General features: G+C 39.1%; 2 protein-coding genes across 4 annotated transcripts; one reads left to right on the forward strand and one right to left on the reverse strand.

The window, feature by feature from the left end:
* Positions 1-7,685: 7,685 nt before the first annotated feature.
* LOC116194854 (pentatricopeptide repeat-containing protein At3g26782, mitochondrial-like) lies at positions 7,686-12,019 on the reverse strand. 3 transcript variants are annotated; one of them, XM_031523760.1, is made up of 3 exons: positions 9,522-12,019; positions 8,047-8,843; positions 7,686-7,968 (listed from the first exon to the last, which is right to left on the reverse strand). In XM_031523760.1, the coding sequence occupies exon 1, from the start codon at positions 12,001-12,003 to the stop codon at positions 9,838-9,840; it is 2,166 nt and encodes a 721-aa protein (XP_031379620.1). In that variant the 5' UTR covers positions 12,004-12,019; the 3' UTR covers positions 7,686-7,968; positions 8,047-8,843; positions 9,522-9,837. The 3 variants fall into 3 exon arrangements, with proteins under 3 accessions (XP_031379620.1, XP_031379618.1, XP_031379619.1); XM_031523758.1 differs by having other exon boundaries at positions 8,047-8,870; XM_031523759.1 differs by having other exon boundaries at positions 8,047-8,874.
* Positions 12,020-12,252: 233 nt separating this feature from the next.
* LOC116194855 (general transcription and DNA repair factor IIH subunit TFB2) lies at positions 12,253-18,009 on the forward strand. Its single transcript, XM_031523761.1, has 15 exons — positions 12,253-13,135; positions 13,770-13,937; positions 14,048-14,116; positions 14,348-14,441; positions 14,615-14,715; positions 14,820-14,865; positions 14,947-15,006; positions 15,793-15,861; positions 16,009-16,092; positions 16,179-16,262; positions 16,354-16,439; positions 16,763-16,853; positions 17,015-17,095; positions 17,185-17,259; positions 17,694-18,009. The coding sequence occupies exons 1-15, from the start codon at positions 13,023-13,025 to the stop codon at positions 17,826-17,828; spliced, it is 1,356 nt and encodes a 451-aa protein (XP_031379621.1). The 5' UTR covers positions 12,253-13,022; the 3' UTR covers positions 17,829-18,009.
* Positions 18,010-21,770: the final 3,761 nt, after the last annotated feature.

Consider the following 21,770-nt stretch of genomic DNA (forward strand, 5'->3'; position numbering starts at 1 on the left):
GGTGGTGATGAAAGTGAATGGGCTTTCGTGGGGTATTTATAGAAGTAGGAATAGGAATTCTTTCTCTCGGAAGGGTGCATGGAATTATTATTATTATTATTATTATTTGGTATTGTTTTTCAAAAAAAAAAAAAGAGAGAGAGAGAAATTGGTGTGCACATGTGACCGAAATGTCCTTTTGATTGTAATGCAATCAAATGGAAATTGAGGCTTTGCTTTCATATTCAGAAAATTAATGAGCTCATGCACAGAGCCAGTATACGCCGTGCCATATTATTCGAGTGCGCCTGAGTCACTGCATGAACGTCTTATGAATATTATAAGAAGTCAAATTTATAGGACTTATTAATTTATTAATTAAATTGCCTTGCCAAACCGGTACTGTTGGTGAATCATTAACCTCGCTTCTATGCTATAAGTTAATTAGGAGAACATTCTTCCATCAATATCTCCACCCTATAGCTGGTCTTTCCTTTTCTTTTATTTTATTTTATTTTTCCTTTATGTGCGTTTGTCAATTTCCACTCGTCTAATTCACATGTTAGCCACGAAACCCTCAATTCGGCGCCATTGACAAAATTCCTGGTTAGGAAAATCTTGTCACAGGATGTATAAATTATAACACAATTTATGCCTTTCATGGCTATGTTTTATACATATGGATATGTTTTTATTGAAGAATATCCATAGTATCAGGATAATTGAGGTTTTATATGATTTTCCGGTGTAGAATTGTAACTTTCAACATTGACTGTCACGTGGCAACATGTAGTTATCCCAGATATCCTGATATTGCTCGATATGATCTCAGGTAATTATGCACAACTCAAAGTACACTGATTATTTGTTTTGGTCGCTACGGTTGGATGAACACCTCCTAGACCTACTAGAGTGCATGGAAGCATATTGTGTTGAAGATATGGTCAAAATTTGCGTTGTCTCTAACGTTAAAGACATACAAATTTCGAACAAAGAAAGAAACAAAACACAGATGTATATCAGCATTGACCTAAACTAATGGGGTCACTCAACCATTCTCATTTACTTTTTTTCCACTACCATGCGCTAAAACAGTAATATTTTTGCACCCTTACGTGCCATTGAACCCAAGCTAAAATCAGAATATGCATAGGTTAAATGAACCGTTTAGTTCCAATACCACAAGAAAGAGAATAACCCAGATAAGGTACTTTGAAAAATATGGTAACGCGACGTTTGCCTAAACGAAGCAAACGTTGGGGTAATCCGACCTCTGTGGAGGCTAACTTCCCTATATGTATATCTCATCTATCCTAGCTCTAGCCCACATATTTCGATTCTCTATAAATCCACGATCCAATCATTATTAATTAGTGTACTTTTGATTGGTTTGTTGAGTGCAATTTTATTTAGTTATTGTTAATAGTTCTCATTATTTTTATAAAAAAAAAGGTTCCAAATGCAACAATACGCTAAGACTAATTAGGGGTACATTCCATATCACTGCATCCAATTTTAACAGAAGAGAACTAAAAAGACAACCATGAAATATGTTACGATGCATGAATTTAAAACTCACTAGAAGGATCTTATAGTAAGAATCAAATTGACACCCTGAGCAGAGACCACTCTCAGCCAATGAGATGGGGTGAAGAAGAAGCTAATCATGTTATTAGAATATTTGGTATGTGAGAGAATTCAAGGTATGGAATACGCTTGAAACGTGGGAATAATTGATAGGGACAAATGCACGTACAAAGTTGCTTCAAGTTGAAGGACAATTAATTAATTGTATCATTCATTAAGATCAGCTGCGTGGATATAATATAATGTATACATATGTGGATGTATAGTTTCTTTCTAACGGGCGTGCGGAATAACAAGAGACAACAGCTCACCTGCGTGGCCGAGCGGAAAACATGTCCAGTATTTCTTAAGATCATCGTTTGCTTTGTCTGCGGAAAATTCAATCAAACAGTGATCCGAATATGTACTAGGGGTGGAGCTCAGCCGTTGGCAGCAAAACTAAGGGACACGTGATGACCCCTATAATCTTCCCAGTACGAGCTATCAAGAATCGGGAAACTTGCCACGAAGTTCAACGACCACAAGCGCCTCGTATCAAATCCGGATTTTCCCCTTCAAATTTGCAAGTTCATGAAGCATCTCGCGGAATAACTTTTTTATTTGTTCCTTTATCCCTTACTAGAATCATGAATATCCCTTAATTATAATTAATCGATAAAAGAATATAATAATAAATCCATTATTAAAAGAAAAAAAAAAGAGTTTGCAGAATTTGGGGCAGGATGAACGTTCGTCCCTCACCCCCAATTTCATCCTCAGTCACGTACATCACATGCTCCTTAATCTTCTCCCACTTTGCTATATGAGATTCACCGCTTTTATTTTATTTATTTTTGGTTGAATGAGATTATTAACCGCTTTTTTATGTTTTCCATTCATTATATTTTCTTCATCCAATCATTGCACTTCTTGTTTTTCAACTTCTGCCCCGCACCCCGAAAATATTTTGTTCAAACAATTAACAATCCTGTTTCCACTTATATGGTGCGTTGGGTATCACTCAATAACCAACGAATATGTGTGTATGCGAGAAGGAAATATTCATAGATAAAGGAGGTTTTAGGGTGACTTCTTAATGAACAATAATAATGGAAAGTACAAAAGAGAGGACCTCTGGTTAAGACACAAATATTTTTATCAAAAGAGCGAATCCGAACTTTCAAAATCACTCTCAATTCACTGAAATACTTTCTCATCAATAAGTGCTCTCCCCGTATCAGTGCATCAAAGCTCTCAAACCTATATATACAAACCCGACATAAAAGGCCCTCTTTTTTTTTTTTTTCTCTATCGACAATATCTTACATTACAATATTGCCTACGAATAAAATTTATCAAAAAAGGAAAATGAAATCAGCCTAAATGGAGAAATAAAAAAAAATGACCAAAATCGCGATTATGCCATACCGCTCTTGGGTTCTGCACCAATCGACTGAACTCATTGCTCAGTCCTCTTCCTGCGTCTTTCAATAGTTGACTATCTATAGTCTCTCGGTGTTTCTCGTTGCTAGTCCGTTTATTTTTTCGGGTCTCGAGGTCAAATTTTAAGACACACTTAACACGGTGGTACAAATATGATGTACAACTCTCCACCGCAAAAAAAAAAAAAAGAAGAAAAAAAGAAAAGGAAAACCCATTTGTTTTGAAGGGTGAAACTGAAAAAGACTAAGTAATAAAATGGGACACAGTAGAAATATTCCATAAAAACCGGAAGTGTGGAGACTATTCCTTTGCTTATGCTATTCCTTGAATATTTCTTCATTCATTTCTCTTGCTTGCGGTTTTCTCTATATGCTTATAATTGGGATTGCCTGACTTCTTTCTGTCTATCGTTCAATTCTAGAATCTTATAACTAAAGCTAAAATCTTTTGGGTGTGGCACGAAGGGTTGCCGTTGTTGGAGGATAAACGGGGCAACTATACTCAACCTTGATCTGTAACTAGGAAGCATTTTGTTTGATACGCTATTTTCTCTAATCGTATTTCCTACTAGACCATGAAGTGAATGTATGATATATTTGATATTTCTTATTATTTATTATTTGAGTTATGACCAAACTATTTTTTTTTAAGAGCGGGAACGTGCTCTTTATTTATTAGTTAGTAGATGAAGGGATTGCACCTTCCTTTTGAGCTGTCTGTATAACCAGAAGGAAAATATGTGTGTTTTATATTTTTGTCCAAGAGAATCTAATATTGAAATGCACCAAATCCGCCTGTGATTAATAAAGTTCCTAATGTGAAAGGGATGGGTAAGACAAAACAATACTTTCCATCTCAAATAATCGAATGAATATAAGGGTATTACCCAGAAAGAAATTGAAAAAGAAAATGAAGAGAAGGGAACGTGGGATTTGGGCTTGAGAGACTTGACATGTGGAGTATTCGTCGGTGAAGAAACCGGCGGCTCTTCCCTTCGCTCTCCAGCAACTAATGGTAATTCTCTCCAAGTATATATTTTGGTTGAGAGTTCGGTACTTCATTAATCTATCTATATATATACTATTGCCTTATGTGCTCTCAAGCTGTCAATTCTAATTAAGTTACATAAACTTTGAGAAAATGTGTGTGGTGCAGCGAACTAAGATTGCGGACTGGCTAGCCGATGAGCTTCTAATGACCATTTAGTTATCATAAATTTTTATTTTATTCCTAACAGTTTAGATCATCTTTTTATTAGGAGATATTGTCAAGGTGTCTACTCCCGTTGTTGCATTGTTTAGTTTGGACTTTGGCCCTTTCTCAGCCAAAAAAAAAAGGAGATTCTAATTTTATTTTTTTTACTTGGAAATAATTCAAAGAAGACTCTAAATTCGATTCTTGTCAAAATAGGACTTTTCATGTCCATGTCTTCAGCATTATTTTTCTATCAATAGTTGAATAAGCCTTTCTCTCAAAAAAAGAAGAAGATAAAAACCAATAAAGGGAATTTGGTTATGTGAAGCTCGCGCTCCAAATCTGTAATAAAAAAGTTATATCTCTAATAGGTATATGGACTTCTCTTATGATAGAAAAAGATGGAAGAAAACCCGTACAAATGGCCAATCAATCCATATAATATGCTCAATGGGTCCCCATTCTTAACCAACGTGAAATTTTAATTTTTTTATAATGAAAATATTGTGGGAGATATTATATTCTCATAGTTTCAGGAAATCGAATATTAAAAAGTTCTTCGTATGAAAAAATTACATTTCATTGAACTCAAACTTGTATTCTCTTCTTTACATGAATTGAAGCTATTTACTATTACACTAACACTATTGGTGGAGTTTTAATTTTTAATCCAGCATAATGATGGAGACATACTTCAAGAAAATGTATGAACGTCAGCACCAGCATATGGTTTTATCTTTATATTCATCAAAATCATGCATGTATTCCGGCGCTGTTGCTGATTGGAAGAAATATTGAATTATTGGTTTAAGTCCTCGGTGTGCATGTGGAAAGTAACCGCTTCTTCAACCGTTTGAAATTGAATTATAAAAAAAAATTGGCTCCCCCATTTTGTAAAAAAAATTTAGCTTGCTCGAAACTGCGATTAGCCCAATAGCGTCAGGATATGCTCAAAACCCTACTGTTTAGCTATGATCCTAAATTTCCTTCAAAGTTTTGGATTAATTAGATTCATGAAACTGACTAGAATTAATAGACTTGTGAACTCTCCATCTAGTTTTCACTGGGAATCCATTTAGTCAATAGAAAGTTTTGTTCAAGAATGTGATGGGTCGAGTGCATTACATTGTATTGCCAATAGGAGTTTTGATACCTTATTTCCCTTGTGGTAATCTAAAAGGTTTCATCTATGGTCTTGACTTGTAATTTTCTTGAACATTTTCTCCCATGTACCTTTAGTAATGAATAATATCATTATTATTAAAATCGATTAAGAAAAAAAGGACCTTTTCTTTATGCTTCTTTTCATGGACCCATAACTTAAGGGCGAAACAAATGGGGTCCTATAAGTCCACGTGTTGGACTTTAATTGGCAGGCTTTTTAGAAATGAAGCCAATTGGAGAGATCCATCACAGCCCAATAGTTTATGCCCGACGCAACCTTCGGGAAAATTTCACTTTCTTTTGTTGTCAAAAGAAGAAACTAATTGATAAATAAAAATAAATAAATAAGTAAATTATCCATCAAAAAAATTGATAAAAATAAATTGGTGATCTGGTTTAATACTGATCCATTTTAAATAAAATTTCAGATTTGAATTATGAGAATTGAAAAATATTCATGATTGTGAGAATGTTTTATCATTTAATGAACTAACTCAACTCAAACATAGACTAGTTGAAATTTATTAAATTTTCGGATATTAAATGGTGCATATAAAAAAAATTAATCGAGATATACAATATAGGATTAAAGGGACAAGAACTGAGGATAAAAACAATTATAATTGACCTAGAACTAAGAGGTTTTTTATGCTTTTTTATGGAATTCAGTATCATTTCCCTTGTCTCTCCATTTGCAGGTACTAGGTTCTACTTCTAGGTTTTACTTTTATCTCTCTCGCTTTTACTAGCCTCATGATCCGGGTTGGTAATTAAATGAAGTACACGGCCATATGACGAAAAAAATGTACGTGCCAAAAAGTTTATATGAATTAAAAGTCAAAGCCAAAAATAGTTCCGTTGAACAACAACTAACGGAACAAAAAAAAAACAGCAACTAACTATAATGTCCAATCGCACATTACCTTTATAATATCCACTTAATTGGAACCGTAATATCAGGGAGAAAGTAGAGTATACTCTTACTTAACCCAATCCAATTTTTCAAAAGGTGGTAGATTAAAGACTCTCTCAACGAAATCACCAAGTCATTGCTATTACCAAATAAATCAACGCATGTAATTTAGGGTTCTCTGATACGGTAGTCATTGAGTAGAAAAAAATTGTCCAATTATATTAATTGGAGATTTTTTTTCTTTTTATAAAAACTAGATGATGTTAAACTAGATAGATAGTATATATTCATTTTCACAAACCAAGAAGTTTTCTACCTTCTTGTAACATGGTCATGTACTTACTTGGACTTAACAGTCCTGGCCAGTCCAATCATTCATGTTGGAGCCCTGATACTTCTTCAGCCAAGTCGAAGCGTGCCGTTAATGTCGGAGCCGTGTCAAATAGAAAAATACGATCTAATAGATGGCGATACAATATTTTCTTATATTTCTATGTTTCTCTATATCAAATTTTTTTTTCTAACACAAGATAATTAACTCCTGCCCCACGTGCAATGCGGAACCAAAAGGAGAAGTCATGCCAGCATGCTAGCATGAACATGCAGCAGGGCAAGTAGATAGATGCATTAGTAAGCGCTAAACTCGACGTGGACGCCTTATAAGCATACTAATATTGGCCAGTGATGTTGAGTATTAGTCTATGTTTTCGCTGCATATACAAATAGGTTAATCTATGTGTAAGTTTCATTCAATATGCACCCAAGTATATCCGAAAATTCAGTAAATCATGACTAATCCAGTTCGAGTCGGACCCATCCACTAAAGAGTAAAGGCTTTTCCAGCATCGATTTTTTTCATTAACAACACTTGAACTCGAAATCTTATTTAAGGGGAACAAGCGCTGAATCATTTGAATTCAATACACATTGGTTAATCTATGTATAAGTTAATAGGTAATAGATGGAAAGCAACATTTCATTTCTAAGCAGAAGAGCCGTTTTCAAGTAGTCTTTGATCGATTACGTATTATTCAATATTCGATCGATTGGTCTGAGGTTATCGACAAAAAGGATTTGCCTAAAAGAACCGATGATAAGTAATGATATCGTACCTGTTATATTCTCAGGTCTCTCTCTATATCTTTCGATTGGGATAGTGCATTGAGGGAATTATTTTCCAGAACTTCCTAATAGGATTCATATTCATAATCGGGAACCTCAATCAGAGGAGATAAAAAAAATAGAAAAAAGATATATATTTCTTATTTTCTGGTCATAAAAAGATGTGTGATTTGCCAATGGTCGAAGGCTGAGGAGAAAACATGACATATGATTAGCTGGTAAAAATAATAAAGAAAATGGATCATCCGAGCACGAATTTTGTCGATTAAGATAATCACGAGAGAGGAGAGGAGAGATCGCGGCATAATCTTCCAACCATTTCAGACCAAAATCATATTAGATGATCATGAGAAGATACAGGAACATGCATGTGCAGTTCACGAAAGAACGTGTGGAGATCTTATCCGTTGATCCAGAATATACATCTAAGTAAAAACAAGACACATAATCCTTTTGGTCTGTGATACGAATTAATATATCGTCTAGGACTCTGATCGATCGTGCTGAACCAGAGTAACCCACAGGAAGCTTTGAGTAGTTGCTTATGCCCCTAATTGAGATATCTCACTCTTGAGAATATTATCCTCCTGCGAAAAAACACGACAATAATTAGATAGGTTAGAGGCCATGACAAATATAAACATAATGGTTCCAAGAGATGAAACCTTCTCAAATCGATTCGTGTTTTAGACAAGTGAGATTGGTCAGCATTGATCGTCTAGTGCGGTAGGAGCTTGTACTCTCCTGTCCAGCTGTTCTTAATATTGGCAAGCGGGTAAACTCTAGTTCAAAGCTTTTGATTGTTCTCTTATAATAGGTGTTCCCGAATTGTTAAGGCGTCTTGGCTACCAAAGCCCAAAAAGGACACTATATGCCAGACCTATGTTGGAAACTAAAGAACTTGAAGGTTCAGCTGAATGAATACGCTCGGTAATTCTGATTCCGAGGGCAAACCATCTGAAAGGGACTGCAGATTTCTTAATTCCCATATCCAGTGGCTCAGTAGGGGAACATCACACCTCTTTCTAAAGTAACAATTCTGAAGATCCCGAATCCACTCTTGATCTCCTCCACAAAGAGCATTAGGATATACTTAAAATCCTACAATGTCCTCAATCTTGGCAGCCGAACACAGCTGCAACCCATCAATGGATCAAGAATCCATCCATCTATCATAAGGTTGATGCTCGATTAGGTCGGCAAATACAGTAAGCTCTGGAGGTGGAAAACTGTTCAACCAATAACTTGCTGCCGATTATTTTTCCTCGCTCACGTTTCCAGCAAAAACAAGTAACGCTGCACAAGTGTCACTGAAGAGATACTGCTCACTTATCGACTGTCTCCTTTGGGATACTTAACGTGCCGCATTTTGCCAAAGATAAAGACCCTCTAGATTCATAGTTCCAGCAAAAGAGAAGACGGCTGCTGTTTTAGCTGTCGGTATCAACGTATGAGCTGCCGCCTTGCAACACAAGTGACATGTCATAATCTGCCTTGCAAAAATATAATACACAAACAATCAGAATTAGGTCAAATGCTGCAAGTTCAAGTAAGAAACTAGTAACACGCAAAAGCCATCGCCGTGAAGCATTTCCCTGTCCCGAAAGGTATCAACATAGGTTTCAAGATAAGCAAAGGTAAATTAAACAAACAGAAAACAGAAGACGCAAACTCTGAGTTTTCATAGATTTCTCTAACTTCTACTGTGTGAATGCCATCCCTTTCCCACTTCAAAGGTGTTTATTAACCTAAAAATTAATGATTCTTAGGCATAATAACTGTTCACGAATTTAGACAGGTGAAACAATATCTAACAGAAGCCTACTTCTGTTGACAGAAAATAAATTTTGCATTGCCAGAATTAGAGGATTTTAATTTGCGATAATTATTTCCAAGATTGTTTGCAAGTAGTAGTTTTACTCTTTGTTTTTTTTTTCCCCTTGTAACTTTCCGACTTGTTTGACAAATTAATTTTGAACTTCTAAATCAAATATGTTGGACCGGACATGGTAACATAAATGGGCCCATCTCCAACACCAATATAAAGACAACAATGTAATGTGGCAACATATTTTTTCGTTAAAAGAAGATAACCATGCCATGACAACGCATGCAGAAAAGGATTGGGGACAGAACTTACAATGTAATAAGGAACGTGTAGCATCATTCTATTGAGTTGTGACTCAGCAGAAACGCGGATTTTAAGCTCTACAGTGAACATGAAATTGGCACTGCTGGTAGAGCTTTAAAAGTTAATATCCCATCCATAGCTGAGGATTCCGGTGCACAACTGCAAGCATCAGTTCTTAGCAAAAGGATGCCTTCATTTCCACTCCAACGAAAGAACATTTTCCTCTCTAAAGATGAAGTTCATATCGACCGACTTCACTCGAAGGAACACACTTGATGAATACAGCGAGCATGGCATAATTAGAGGAGCATTCTTTTTTGCTTTCTCACCAGTAATCCCCACAAGAACATAACCCATCTTTAAAGTGGTGGAACCTACGAATATCTCGCATGACTATCTCCCTATTTGCTAGCTTCGAAATTAGTTTCGTCACTGTATGACAATCTGCACAAACACGGAGGTTCTTTGTGATCCTGATAGTCGACCCAGGAGGTGACTTAATAAGCCCAAAAGCAAGAGCAAGTTTCTCACTATGATCCCAAACCATCATCTCCTTAACTTCCTCATCAACATCATACAACACTGAACTCGTATCAGGACTATATCCATGCATCTCAAGCTGTTCTCTCAAGTCCTTCAACTTTGCATATATAGCATCCGATTGTTCATGTGACTTATCTGCAACTAAGAAACGGTGAATCTTCTTATCCAATTCAATGAAGCTCTGCCCAGGTGGTTTTCTCAGTCTCTGTCCCCTCATCATGGCCCTAAGTCTTTGTACGTCGGCCCATCTTTTTTCTGCAGCATAAATATTTGAAAGGCAAATATAGCTACTGACATCTTCTGGGTTCCCAGAGGATATCCTCTGAGCAGCAATTTCAGCGAGCTCAATATTTCGGTGTAACCAGCAAGCCGAAAGAAGTGCAGCCCACATATCCCTTGTAGGTTTAAACTCGAGATTTTCGATCAGCTCAAATGCTTCATTTAACTTCCCAGCTCGCCCAAGAATGTCCACCAAACACGAGTAATGTGTACATGTAGGCTTCAAATCAAACTCTCTCTTCATACTCTCAAAAATCTCTTTTCCTTCGTCCACTAGACCTGAGTGACTACAAGCTGATAGAACAGAAGTGAGAACGGCCTCGTCTGGTTTTAAACCTTCTGAAACCATTTTATTAAATGCAAAGAGAGCTTCCCTTCCTCTACCATGAACTCCATAACCTGAGATGATAGAGCTCCAAGAAAACAAGCTCCTTTGGGGAAGTTCATTGAAAGCGAGATGTGAACAGGATAAACTCCCGCATTTCGAGTACATGTTGACAAGAGCTGTACCGACGAAATGATTCGCATTAAATCCTCTCTTAGCAAGATAAGAATGTACTGACATGCCGAATTGGAGGGCCATGATTTGATCACAAGCTCCAAGGATGGCAGTGATGGTGACTTCATCAGGCCCATGCTCTAAACTTTGTCGAACCATCCGAGAGAAAAGCTTGATGCTTTGAAATGGATCCCCATTTTGTGAGTAACCAGAAATCATCAAGTTCCATGACACAAGATCTCTATTTATGGACTCGAACAATTTCCTTGCTTCCAAAGTAGATTTGCAATCACAATACATCCCGATAATAGAGTTCCCCACGAATTCATTACGAGCTCTGGAGCTATTCCTCACCACAAAAGCATGAATCTCTCTCCCCTGCCTTATTGCTTTCATCTGACCACAGGCATCGAGCACAGCCAACAAAGTTGTCCCATCTGCAACAACTCCAGCTCTTCCCATTGATCGGAAAACATCTACGGCCTCCTTGGGATCTCCGTTCTTAGCATGACTCAAAATCACGGTGCTCCAAGATGTCAAGTCCCTCTCGGGCATTCTATCGAACACCTTCCTCACATCCTGCAAGTCCCCAAGCTTTGAATACATTGACATCAGAGAGTTGCCCACATAAACATCCGAAACCAATCCATTAACCACAGCCTCACTGTGAACGATCCTCCCAGCCTTAACACTCAACAACTCCCCACAGGCCTTCAGCACAAAAGGGTAAGTGAAGCGATCTGCCCTCTGTCCAAGACGAAGCATTTCGCGGTATAAGACAATCGACTCGACAGGGGAGTCTCTGGAAGCATAGCCCCTGATCATGGAGTTCCAAAGGAAGGAATTTTTCGACATAGTCTCATCAAATACCTCCCGGGCTTGGCTCATACAGCCGCAGATCGCGTAGAATGCGGCGAGTTTCGAGTTCAAGTAGGAGTTGTGGTGGAGGGTGCCGGAGACGAGCATGTGGGCATGGAGTTTCCGGCCTTTGCATAAGGACTTGGAGTTCGTCAGGGACTGCAAGAGCTGGCCGCACTGCAGGGAAGTGAGTGAGGAGTAGTGGGCGAAGAGACGACCTCTGGGGAAGCATTGCAGGGATTTCAGCGGCTTTGTGGAGGAAGAGAAGAAGAAGAAGACCATTAAAATTGAATCATTGGAAGCTCTCGACATTATTCTTCAGCTAACGTATAACGGCAGAGCTCGGCAGAGTGCCAGACAGACGGCACGGCAGCTAGGGGCCAGTGTCCACAGATCGGGTAATCCGAGCCGACCCGAACTGAATAACAAGTTCGGTTCGGGTTATTAGGTTCTCGGTTCTGTTCCGGAACCGAACCGATATTCTCAAATACTTCGGTTCGGTTTTCGGGTTCTATCTTTTGGAAGAGGATCCGAACCGAAACCCAAAATATATATATGTCACTCTTAAGTTTAGTCTAACCCCACCTAATCGACGCTTCAGTTCACTGCCACTCTCCTCTGCTCCGGCCAGGCGTCACGCCGCACTCAGGGCGACGACGACAAGGAGCCGGTGACGCTGCCACGACGATTATCTGGGCGAGGGTGAGGGCGACGGTGTATCGGAGAGACCGGGCGGACCGCAGCTTGCAGCTGAGGAGAGTTGCCTACGAGTCTGCGACTCCGAGAGCTGCAAATTCCGTCTGGAATTGCTGTTGTGCGTGGAGTTACTGAGCCGCGGGGGAGGTCACGGGAGAGGGAAGGAAGGAGGAGGCGGCTTTGGAAGGGTCGAGCAAGTGAGCTGCAGCGTTGAGCTCGACGGACGGAGAGAACAGAGAAGGCCGTCGTGATCGGCGATTCCCAGGGCACCGGGAAAGAGACCTAACCCCCGTTCGTGCCCACCACGATCTGTGGCTTCAAACTCGCGGAGGATCGACGATTTGCTTTGTCGCCTCAGTTCGACCAAAAAACTACTACCGTCAACAAGTGTGGGAATTTCCCAAGACTCTGCACCACCTCTACTGATCAATTGGGGTTAAGAGTTTTCTCGGAGCTTCGTACTGATCAAAGTGATTGACAACAGATCGAAATGAAATTAAAATCTCTCTGGAGTTGAAGAATTGGAGCCGTATTGGAGTTTGCATTGCTGCGGTAGCCGCAGGATTGGATATATTTGGATTCAGCCTCAAGAGCCCTATTCTGAACTTGGGGAGAGTGGGTGGACTTCCGTGAAAATGCCACAAGTGAGGATCATTGCGAGGAATTTCATGGATATGGTGGCTGCTCTGCCCGCCATGAAGCTCGATCACCTGTACCAGAACGCATTCATCTGCGAAGCAATTCTCAGGTTGGTCTTTCAACTCACTGGCTCCGCTTTCATTTCTTTTTGCACTGCCTTTCTTTTTTGCATTTTCCGATTTTCCTCATGTGTAATCGGTTCATGGAGTTGTATATATTATTTCATTGGGTTCTTGACTGACAACGGCCTCAATTCCTTGAGCATCATATTTGTGTTCACAAAGTATTACTATAGATATCGTAGGAACTTATGGACTGTTGGTGTAATCTATTGCGGGAACCGATATGATTGCAATTTGCAAGTAGGGTTATGGTAAGGCTTTTCCATTATGGGAAACGGCACGCATTCTTTTGCATAAGAGGTACATTCTCATGTGTCCAGATTGATACATTTTACTGTTATCTCATAATCGAAATCAAATGCATTGCTTTGAACTTGATAATAAGCTATTAGGGTAGCTATTGTAGCTCATGTGATAATAACCTATTAGGGGGAGCTGTTTTACGTTACAATTGTCAATCACATTTTGTACCCCATAATATGTCTGGCCAGTATTTTAGCTCATGTGATTATATATAGTATAGAGATTTTTTGAAATCTATGCTGAGGGCATGTGTTACTCTCTGTCTGTTCATTTTAATAAGGGGTAGACCATTTATTCTGCTTCATATACTATATGCAGATCATTGCCGCCCCTGGCAAAGAAGTATGTGATACAAATGTGCTATATTGAAGAAACAATACCAAGCAAATCATTGGAGGAGTGGGTTCTTCCAGATGGTTTGTCAAAGCATAGAGTGGCCATTGACAGATTGCTGCAGTTAAGAATCTTCTCCGAGAGTTTTGACAGGTATTTCCTATATTTGTTCTTTCCTTTATTTGAGTTTTCTTGTGATAGTGTTCTGAAATTACTATCGTTCATATTATATTAGTTTTCTGAAGTTGGCATGCTCCTGGCAGGAGTACTGGAACTAGCTACAGGCTAAATCCAACATTCCAGGAAAACCTGCAGAAGCTTATAACATATGGGTAGGCATCAAAGCACTATGTGGCTTCTATTTCTTGTAAAAGTTTCGCTCTCTGGTGTCAGTATTGTTGGAATATAGCATGTCTTGTTTCGCTTGTTTATTATGATTATTGAACTGATAATATGCACCTTTGTGTTTTTGCTCCATTCAAGTGTGTAAGTAGTTTCTACTCAAGGTTGTTTTGTAATCATGAAGAGTTTGATGGTCATGCATATAAATTGAATTTTTGCAGTGCAGTTTTGCCCCGAGAGCCCATGCCTTCTAGCGTTACTGCCAGGCTGCCTAGCTTGCAGGAACTTGAGAACTACGCCATGCAAAAATGGGAGGTAAATGTTGTACTTGCGCTTCCACTTTCTTTGTTGTTTTCTTCACTCTTGCTACATAATTCTGCTGTTCGTTTTCTTTGTCCTCTGTAGCACCAAATTCTAGCTAATGCTCATTTCCTAAGTTTCTGAACTTTAATCCTTCTTTTCGTGAAATTTCAATTTTGATAAAACAGTGTTTTCTTCTACAACTTATAAACTCTGCCCAAGCTGAAAAGATGACGAATATCAGCCCCTCTATGATGAGGATTTTCCAGAGAGGGCTGCTGACTCAGAGGTCAGTTTTGACTTTCCTTTGCTTTTTGTGAAGACATGTATATGAGGATAAATCTTGAAAAATCTCAATTCTGGATTGATGCACCTTTTATGCCATCCTTTCAGGGACAAAGAGGCTCCAAGATTGACCGAGAGTGGTTTCCAATTTCTGGTGCGGATATCATAAATTGCCTATATTTTCTTATGAATTACTAGAGATTGCTGATGGACGGCTCTTTTTGCCTCTAATCAGCTAATGGATACAAATGCGCAACTTTGGTACATAATTAGAGAATACATCTCAAATTCTGAGGTATCATCTGCTGACAATTTCTTCAGCACTTTGTTTATTTCTTTATCCCATTTTACATATGTGAAGGGTGAAAAGGGGAGATTTTGAAAAGAAAGGGTATGATTTCATCTTATCCTCATTTTTTTTTCTTTTTTTTTGGATAAGTTCTTATCCTCATATAGAGGTAGTTTTAAATTGACTCTGGGTCAACAACTGGTTCACTGATGGTATATGTGATGGGGTAAAGTTGTTAAGACTCTTGTGGGCAATGCTAATGTAAGGGTGCTGTAAGGGTGCTGTTGATGCTTTTTGAAAGAAATTGAAACAATCATTGCTGATTATAGTATTATGGGTAGAAACTTCTGAAAGGTAGAGATAGGTATTTTCTTAATGCCTAGGCAGAATTCTTAGTAACCTTCTCATGGGTCTTTCAGAAAGTATGAAATTTTAGCTGTTTAATTGCAAGATGATGGTTTCCGTGCTAACTTTCGTTCCATGGTACTTGCTCCCTATGTTCTCCGTATTCTCTTCTCTCTATTTTTGCCTTGCCTGTTATCTTGGAGGATCACCACTTTTTCTTGATACTTTCCAAGTCTACATTTAGTCTGTAACTTGTGATTGCAGGTACTAATGGTACCAGTGGAAAATATATACGAAAAAAATTGAGATTTGATTCTATAAGGTTTAGGGTCCTTGCCCATGCATTATTGGTATCTTGTCGATGAGGAGATTGAATCTACAACGATTTTGAAGTTCTTCCTAGTAATCGAGTCTTAACACTGAAATGGAACTTTCATTATGGTGCAGGAGATAGGTGTAGATCCTGCAGATTTGATCTCATTCATGCTTGAGCTGAGCTTCCATGAAACAGGGCAGGTACTGGAAATCTCCTATTCTGAATAGGATGCTCTTCTGAGTATAAAATGACCTGTGATTTCTTTTGCCCTGGGGGTGGACGAATTGCAGCTGCAAGATTAACTCTATTTATTTATCTACTAAGTTATTTTGTTTGTAATGTGCTAGGCATATAACATGAACACATTGGATGAAATCCAGAGAAGCACAATTAAAGACCTTGCAGATCTGGGTTTAGTCAAACTTCAGCAGGTATAATGGTGCGTTTAAGCTAGTATTTCATGAGGTACAAAATTTAGATGATTCTAGTTTCCTTATCATTTCATTTAATTTCCCAGGGAAGAAAAGAGAGTTGGTTCATACCTACTAAATTAGCGACAAACCTCTCAGTTAGTCTGACTGATTCATCATCACGTAAAGAGGTTGATTCCCCATGCAACTTTGCATTTTTGATGGTTTTGTTATGTTAACATAGATTTGAGTCGATGATTGGCTTCGTAATTCTTGGTGCAGGGTTATGTGATGGTAGAAACAAACTTCAGATTGTACGCTTACTCAACATCAAAATTACACTCTGAAATTTTACGTCTTTTTTCGAGGTAAATTTGTGCCTTGTCTTCTGTTAGTCTGTTAATGTTGCATTTGTACACGAGAAATGAAGTTTTATCATCTATTTATTCATTCATATTGGGTATTTAATGAGACTGGGGTCCAGGGAAAGAAGTCCAGCATTAGTTTTGAGAGTTCATATGCTGGATCCTTGATTTTTCTCCTCTCTATGCTGTTGTTTCTTGGCATTCTGCTCTTTTAAATATTTTTTACCTCTCACCTGATACTCTTGCAAATATTGTTCTACTGCTCGTATTGTTTCTTCCTCATAGATCCTAATTTAGTGGTATATGATTGTGCCAATAATGTACAGAGTTGAGTATCAGCTCCCGAACCTTTTAGTTGGGGCTATAACCAAAGAAAGCTTGTATAATGCCTTCGAGAATGGCATCACATCTGAGCAGGCAAGCCTTCCTATTAGATAATAGTGTAACTTCAATTTTCCCATGGAATTTTAGTATCGCTGAAGGTTTTAGGTCTTAAAACAAGACCTGATACTTAAAGGGGATCCCTGCTTCAAGGCCTTATTTAACTTTATGGCTTTTCTGCCGCTGATCCTGTGCAGATAATTTCCTTCCTCCAGCAAAATGCACATCCCCGGATTGCAGAGAGGACACCATCCGTTCCCGAAAACGTCATGGATCAGGTTGGTGTCATTCCAACCCAGAAATCATACTCTTCTGCATAACGTATTGCTTATGTTTCATATTCTTTCTGTGCGCTCCTTTTTGGCAGATAAGACTGTGGGAGACGGATCTAAACAGGATTGAGATGACCCCCGCGCATTTCTATGACGAATTCCCATCTAGGGTAAGAGCCAGTCACTTATGCATATTCTCTTCATGTTATAAAAATTCACCCCACTGCCATTTTTTTCTTGTTGCCACCTTATAGAACTATGCGTGTGGCTTCTGCCTATCACTGAACGACTGGGTTTTAGATGTGCTGCTTATGGTGAACCACGGAGGGTCCTCTGAAACCTAGCTCCTGATTCTTGTTTTTCAAATTAAAATTTGGAATTTTTGTTGATCGATATCGGTAGCTTCATATTTTTTATTAAGGAAAAATCCGAGCCATCAAATGGTGCTCGGAATAGATTAGATATGGGCCCTTAACTGGGGACGGCAAGGACGATGCAAATCTAACCATCAGAAAAGCTCCTGCAAATATCTGGGGGTATTTGATCAAGCAGATAACAGAGCAGAAAAGCTGATACCTTTTGTATTAATGACAATTATTGGCAGGACGTATTCGAGGCAGCCTGCGATTTTGCACGGGAAAGTGGGGGTTTACTCTGGGAAGACTCGAAGAAGATGAGGCTGGTCGTGAACACTGAAGTGCACTTGCAAATGCGGGAGCATTTGCGGCGCCAGAAGTAGGACCTATAATGTCTTTTACGGTAATTAACTCGAAATTATTGAATTTATCTTTTCTTACAAGTGAAGTTCACAGGCCTTTGAAAAAAATACGAGTTAAGGGACAGCGAAGAAGGAAAGAGCATAGGAAATTCCAGACTCGGAAGTATTAATGAATTTTTGCTCTACGTCTCTGAGCTATATATCCTCGTTTAATTCCGATCATTGAATAAATGAATTCTAATGGATAACTAAAATACGTAACTTCACATTCACAGAAATACGAAACTACTCCATAAATTGAGAATACTAAATGGTATAAATATATAAGTATAATATGCCTTATCGTTGCATAATAATTGCGCGAGAAGCTCGACGAGCGACAACGGAGGCTCGACTTGCAGATGCAGCTAGATTGAAAGACCGCACTGGGGATGGACTTCACGGTCGCTTTCCTCGTGGAATTGTCATCCTAAGGTCCTCCAATCTCTGCTTTATCTATTGATTTACAACTTATTGCTCTGCCGGTGTCCTGCATGCAATTGATATAATCTCCATGAGTCCACCATCACCGTCATCCGTGAATTTTTCCGTAGCCACCGCTTTCATCCCCAAACTAAAAATGCTATCGACTCCGTCTTTCACTTTCGTCCCGACGTTAATTGGCTTGACGGAAATCCAAACGTGAGTGCCAACTCATGGCATCAAATATATTATTTTTTAACGTTATTGGCCCAAATGACCTCGTTTTTGGCCAATCTGATAATTAAAAAAATTTAAAAATTTAAAAAGAGAGAGAGAGAGAGTAAGAAAAATTATTGTTCATCTTCCTTCAAAGGAGAAGCTGAACAGGAGTAGTACTACGGGCAGCAGAGAATGGGAAAGGATCCACCCAAGCCATAGCTCCACCGGAGGTCGATCATCTTCCCTGAGCTCCTGAAATTGGGTACTTGGGCTGTGTCGGGCGGGCACGTGAAGCCCAAGCTCGGGAGAAGAGATTTGCGTGGTTCGATTCGAATGCCAACGGAGGATTACAGAGGCAATTGGTGGGGGTTTAACAACAGATGTCTGAGGGTAATGCCATTGTTCTTGCAAGCACAGCAGCCTCTTTGTAACAGAGTGGCTACAGAGACTGAGACAAAGGAGGGGACAAACCGGCGGTGCTGCGAAGGCGGAGGAAGGAAAGGGGTTGGCGGCTGACGCTGCCTTTAGCTCTCCCATTGAGTGAAGAGCCTGTAGAAAGCTTAATGGTTTGTTTGGTTTCAGAGTATGATTTTAAAATCACACTTTAACTTAATGCTATCCACAACAAAACAAAATAACTCATACAAAGTCAAAGGGTGAACCTCATACATAATAATTTTTACCACTCTTTTTCAAAATTAAAATCTGATTTTAAAATTCCACTTTAAAACCAAACGCAGCATAAGTCTTTTGGTGGCGTTAGAGGACGGAAGCGAAGAAAGGGCACAACTCTGGAGTCTTGTAAGCAGGTGCTAACGGTAGCTGTGGATGAGAAAATATTAGGTAAAAGTCATATATACACTGTGGTATAGTCTTCATTAAGTGCCTGTCAAGTTATCTCGTGGAGTCCACAACATTTATTTCTTTTATATTTTTTCTCAACATTTGATTGAAGCTAACACATGTCATCTTGGTGTATTAGTCTCATCTAATATTTTCGCAGCCATAGATTAGGTAAAAGAGAAAATGGCAGATCTAATGCAAGACTTTCATGGAGTGTGAAGCTCCATACCTACTGTTCATCTTCTCGAGGAAGTAATTTTTTTTTTTTTAAATTCACTAAGAACGACGTCGTTTTTTGCTTGGGATGGAAGGAGAGTGCGGAACGATGTTATTTACGTCATTAAGTGGCTTATCATTGATGCCGTGAGTTGGCACTCACGCTCCACGTCGGATTTCCATCAAGTCAATTAGTATCGCGACCAAAGTGAAAGATAGAATTGAAATGCGGGGACGGAATCAATGACAATTTCAATTTGGGGACTAAAGCGGTGACTCCTAGAAAATTTAGGTATGACAGTGATAATGTACTCTTCAAAAATCCTATATGCAGTGATATCTCTTTTGCTACTTGCAAGAAATGGGTTATGTTTTCTTGATTTTCTTGTGAATTCTCCATCGGTGTTGGACCGCCCAAAGCGCTTGTAGGAAAATTTTGGTCTATTGCTCGAAGATTTGAAGGTAATGCGTTTATGAATTTTTATTTCAATTTTATCATCTCCATGCCAATAGACGGCTTAATGTAGGAAAAATGAGATGATAGATCTCCATTCCTGTTGTTATATTATTGTTTTCTAAGTTCATGATATCTCGATGAACTTATATTATTAATTGATGGTCTCACGGGATTTAATAAATTTATTAATTCGTATATATAGTAGTTACAAAAATATTACTGGAATCGGTATAGCTATTTATATATTAAGTAATTGGGAATACTCTCACGAGAGTCTTATGTTCGTGTAAGGAGAAGCATTTTAAGCAGACCCTTACGTGACTTTTGGTTGACGGGAGAAGAATTGAAAGGATTAGAATAAGAAGGGAATTGGAATCATAGGAGATCACCTATACCTCTAATACAAAAATATGGACCTCACATTAGTTTTTTCACACTTACAGACACTAACTAAAGTATTTTCGCGCATATCGATACGTGGTAAGATCAACTTAGAAAAGGATTAGATTAGTCCGCAAATTAGGGACGGGTTGGATTCGCCACTTGATAGGGTTGGAAATATCGACCCGCTCATAAACTCGGCCTATTAACTAATACAAAGCCCAAATGAGAATCCATCTAGAAAAGGATAACACAGAATAAATAATAAAGGGAAAAAGGAGGCCATGATCCCCAAAAAATAAGGGAGATGTGATGTTAACTCCACTAACTGTCGTCGACGGTTACCAATGGGGAGGATAAAGGAAAAACGAGAACACAAAGAGGATTCATTCAGAACATTTCTTTCTCACGAGACGTATCATTGGCGCTGTCTGTGGGAAAACTTTTGTCGAACCGAAAGGCCATGGTGGACACTCGACGTAGTCGGAGGAGCAAAGGAAATCGTCGTAATGCAGTGTCTGAGCAACCCAAGGGGGCCTCCCCAGTCGTGTCGTTCAGGGCGAATGAAGAAGTGCGGGATGCCCCGACTCGAGACGCAAATGCCATACTAACATCTTTATCCCCAGCAGAGCAAGCGACGCTGGAGGCTGTCATCCTGCAGCAAGGGCAACCTCGGGGTCAAGGACCGGGGAACATTCCTAGACAAGCTACCTCGGTCTTTGATCACGGGGATGAAGCTGCTCATTCTCGTTCAGCGTCCCAACATTGTTAGGAAAGTAATGTAGTGCCACCTCCACCCCCGGCAGTACAGGCTCCGCCGCAGATTTTTATGGAGGAAGTTCAGAAGCTGGTAACGGAGTAAGTTGCAAAGACCATGCAGAAGAGTGAACGTTAGTAGATGGGACTTACCTCACTGGAGGATGAAGGCTCCCCGTTCGCTCCTCATATACTACAAGCAACGGTTCCCCATAAGTTTGTATTGCCTCACATTACTCAGTATGATTGGAAAACGGATCCTCGAGACCATGTGATGAGACACTTATCCTCCATTTGGTTTTCCAGTTAAAATCACAAAAATTTTAACTTTAACTTTAATTCAACACACTGCACAATCATTTATCATTTTCTACAATCAAAATCAAAGTTACTTTAACTCTGAAATCAAACGCACCATTAGATTCTCTTATGGGAAGAGGAGCTAGCGAGGAGTTACAATGTCTTCTCTTCCCGGGATCTCTGACCGGGATCGCAGCGAATTGGTTACATTCTCTTCCCCCGCGGTCTATTTCTAATTTTCGCTATTTGCGCGATAAGTTTGTTGAGCGTTTTGCAAGGATTTGTCGTGTGAAGAAAGATGCCATGGAATTTTTCACAATGGAGCAGGG

Source organism: Punica granatum, chromosome 2 (genome assembly GCF_007655135.1).
Source record: "Punica granatum isolate Tunisia-2019 chromosome 2, ASM765513v2, whole genome shotgun sequence".
NCBI classification, from domain to species: domain Eukaryota; kingdom Viridiplantae; phylum Streptophyta; class Magnoliopsida; order Myrtales; family Lythraceae; genus Punica; species Punica granatum.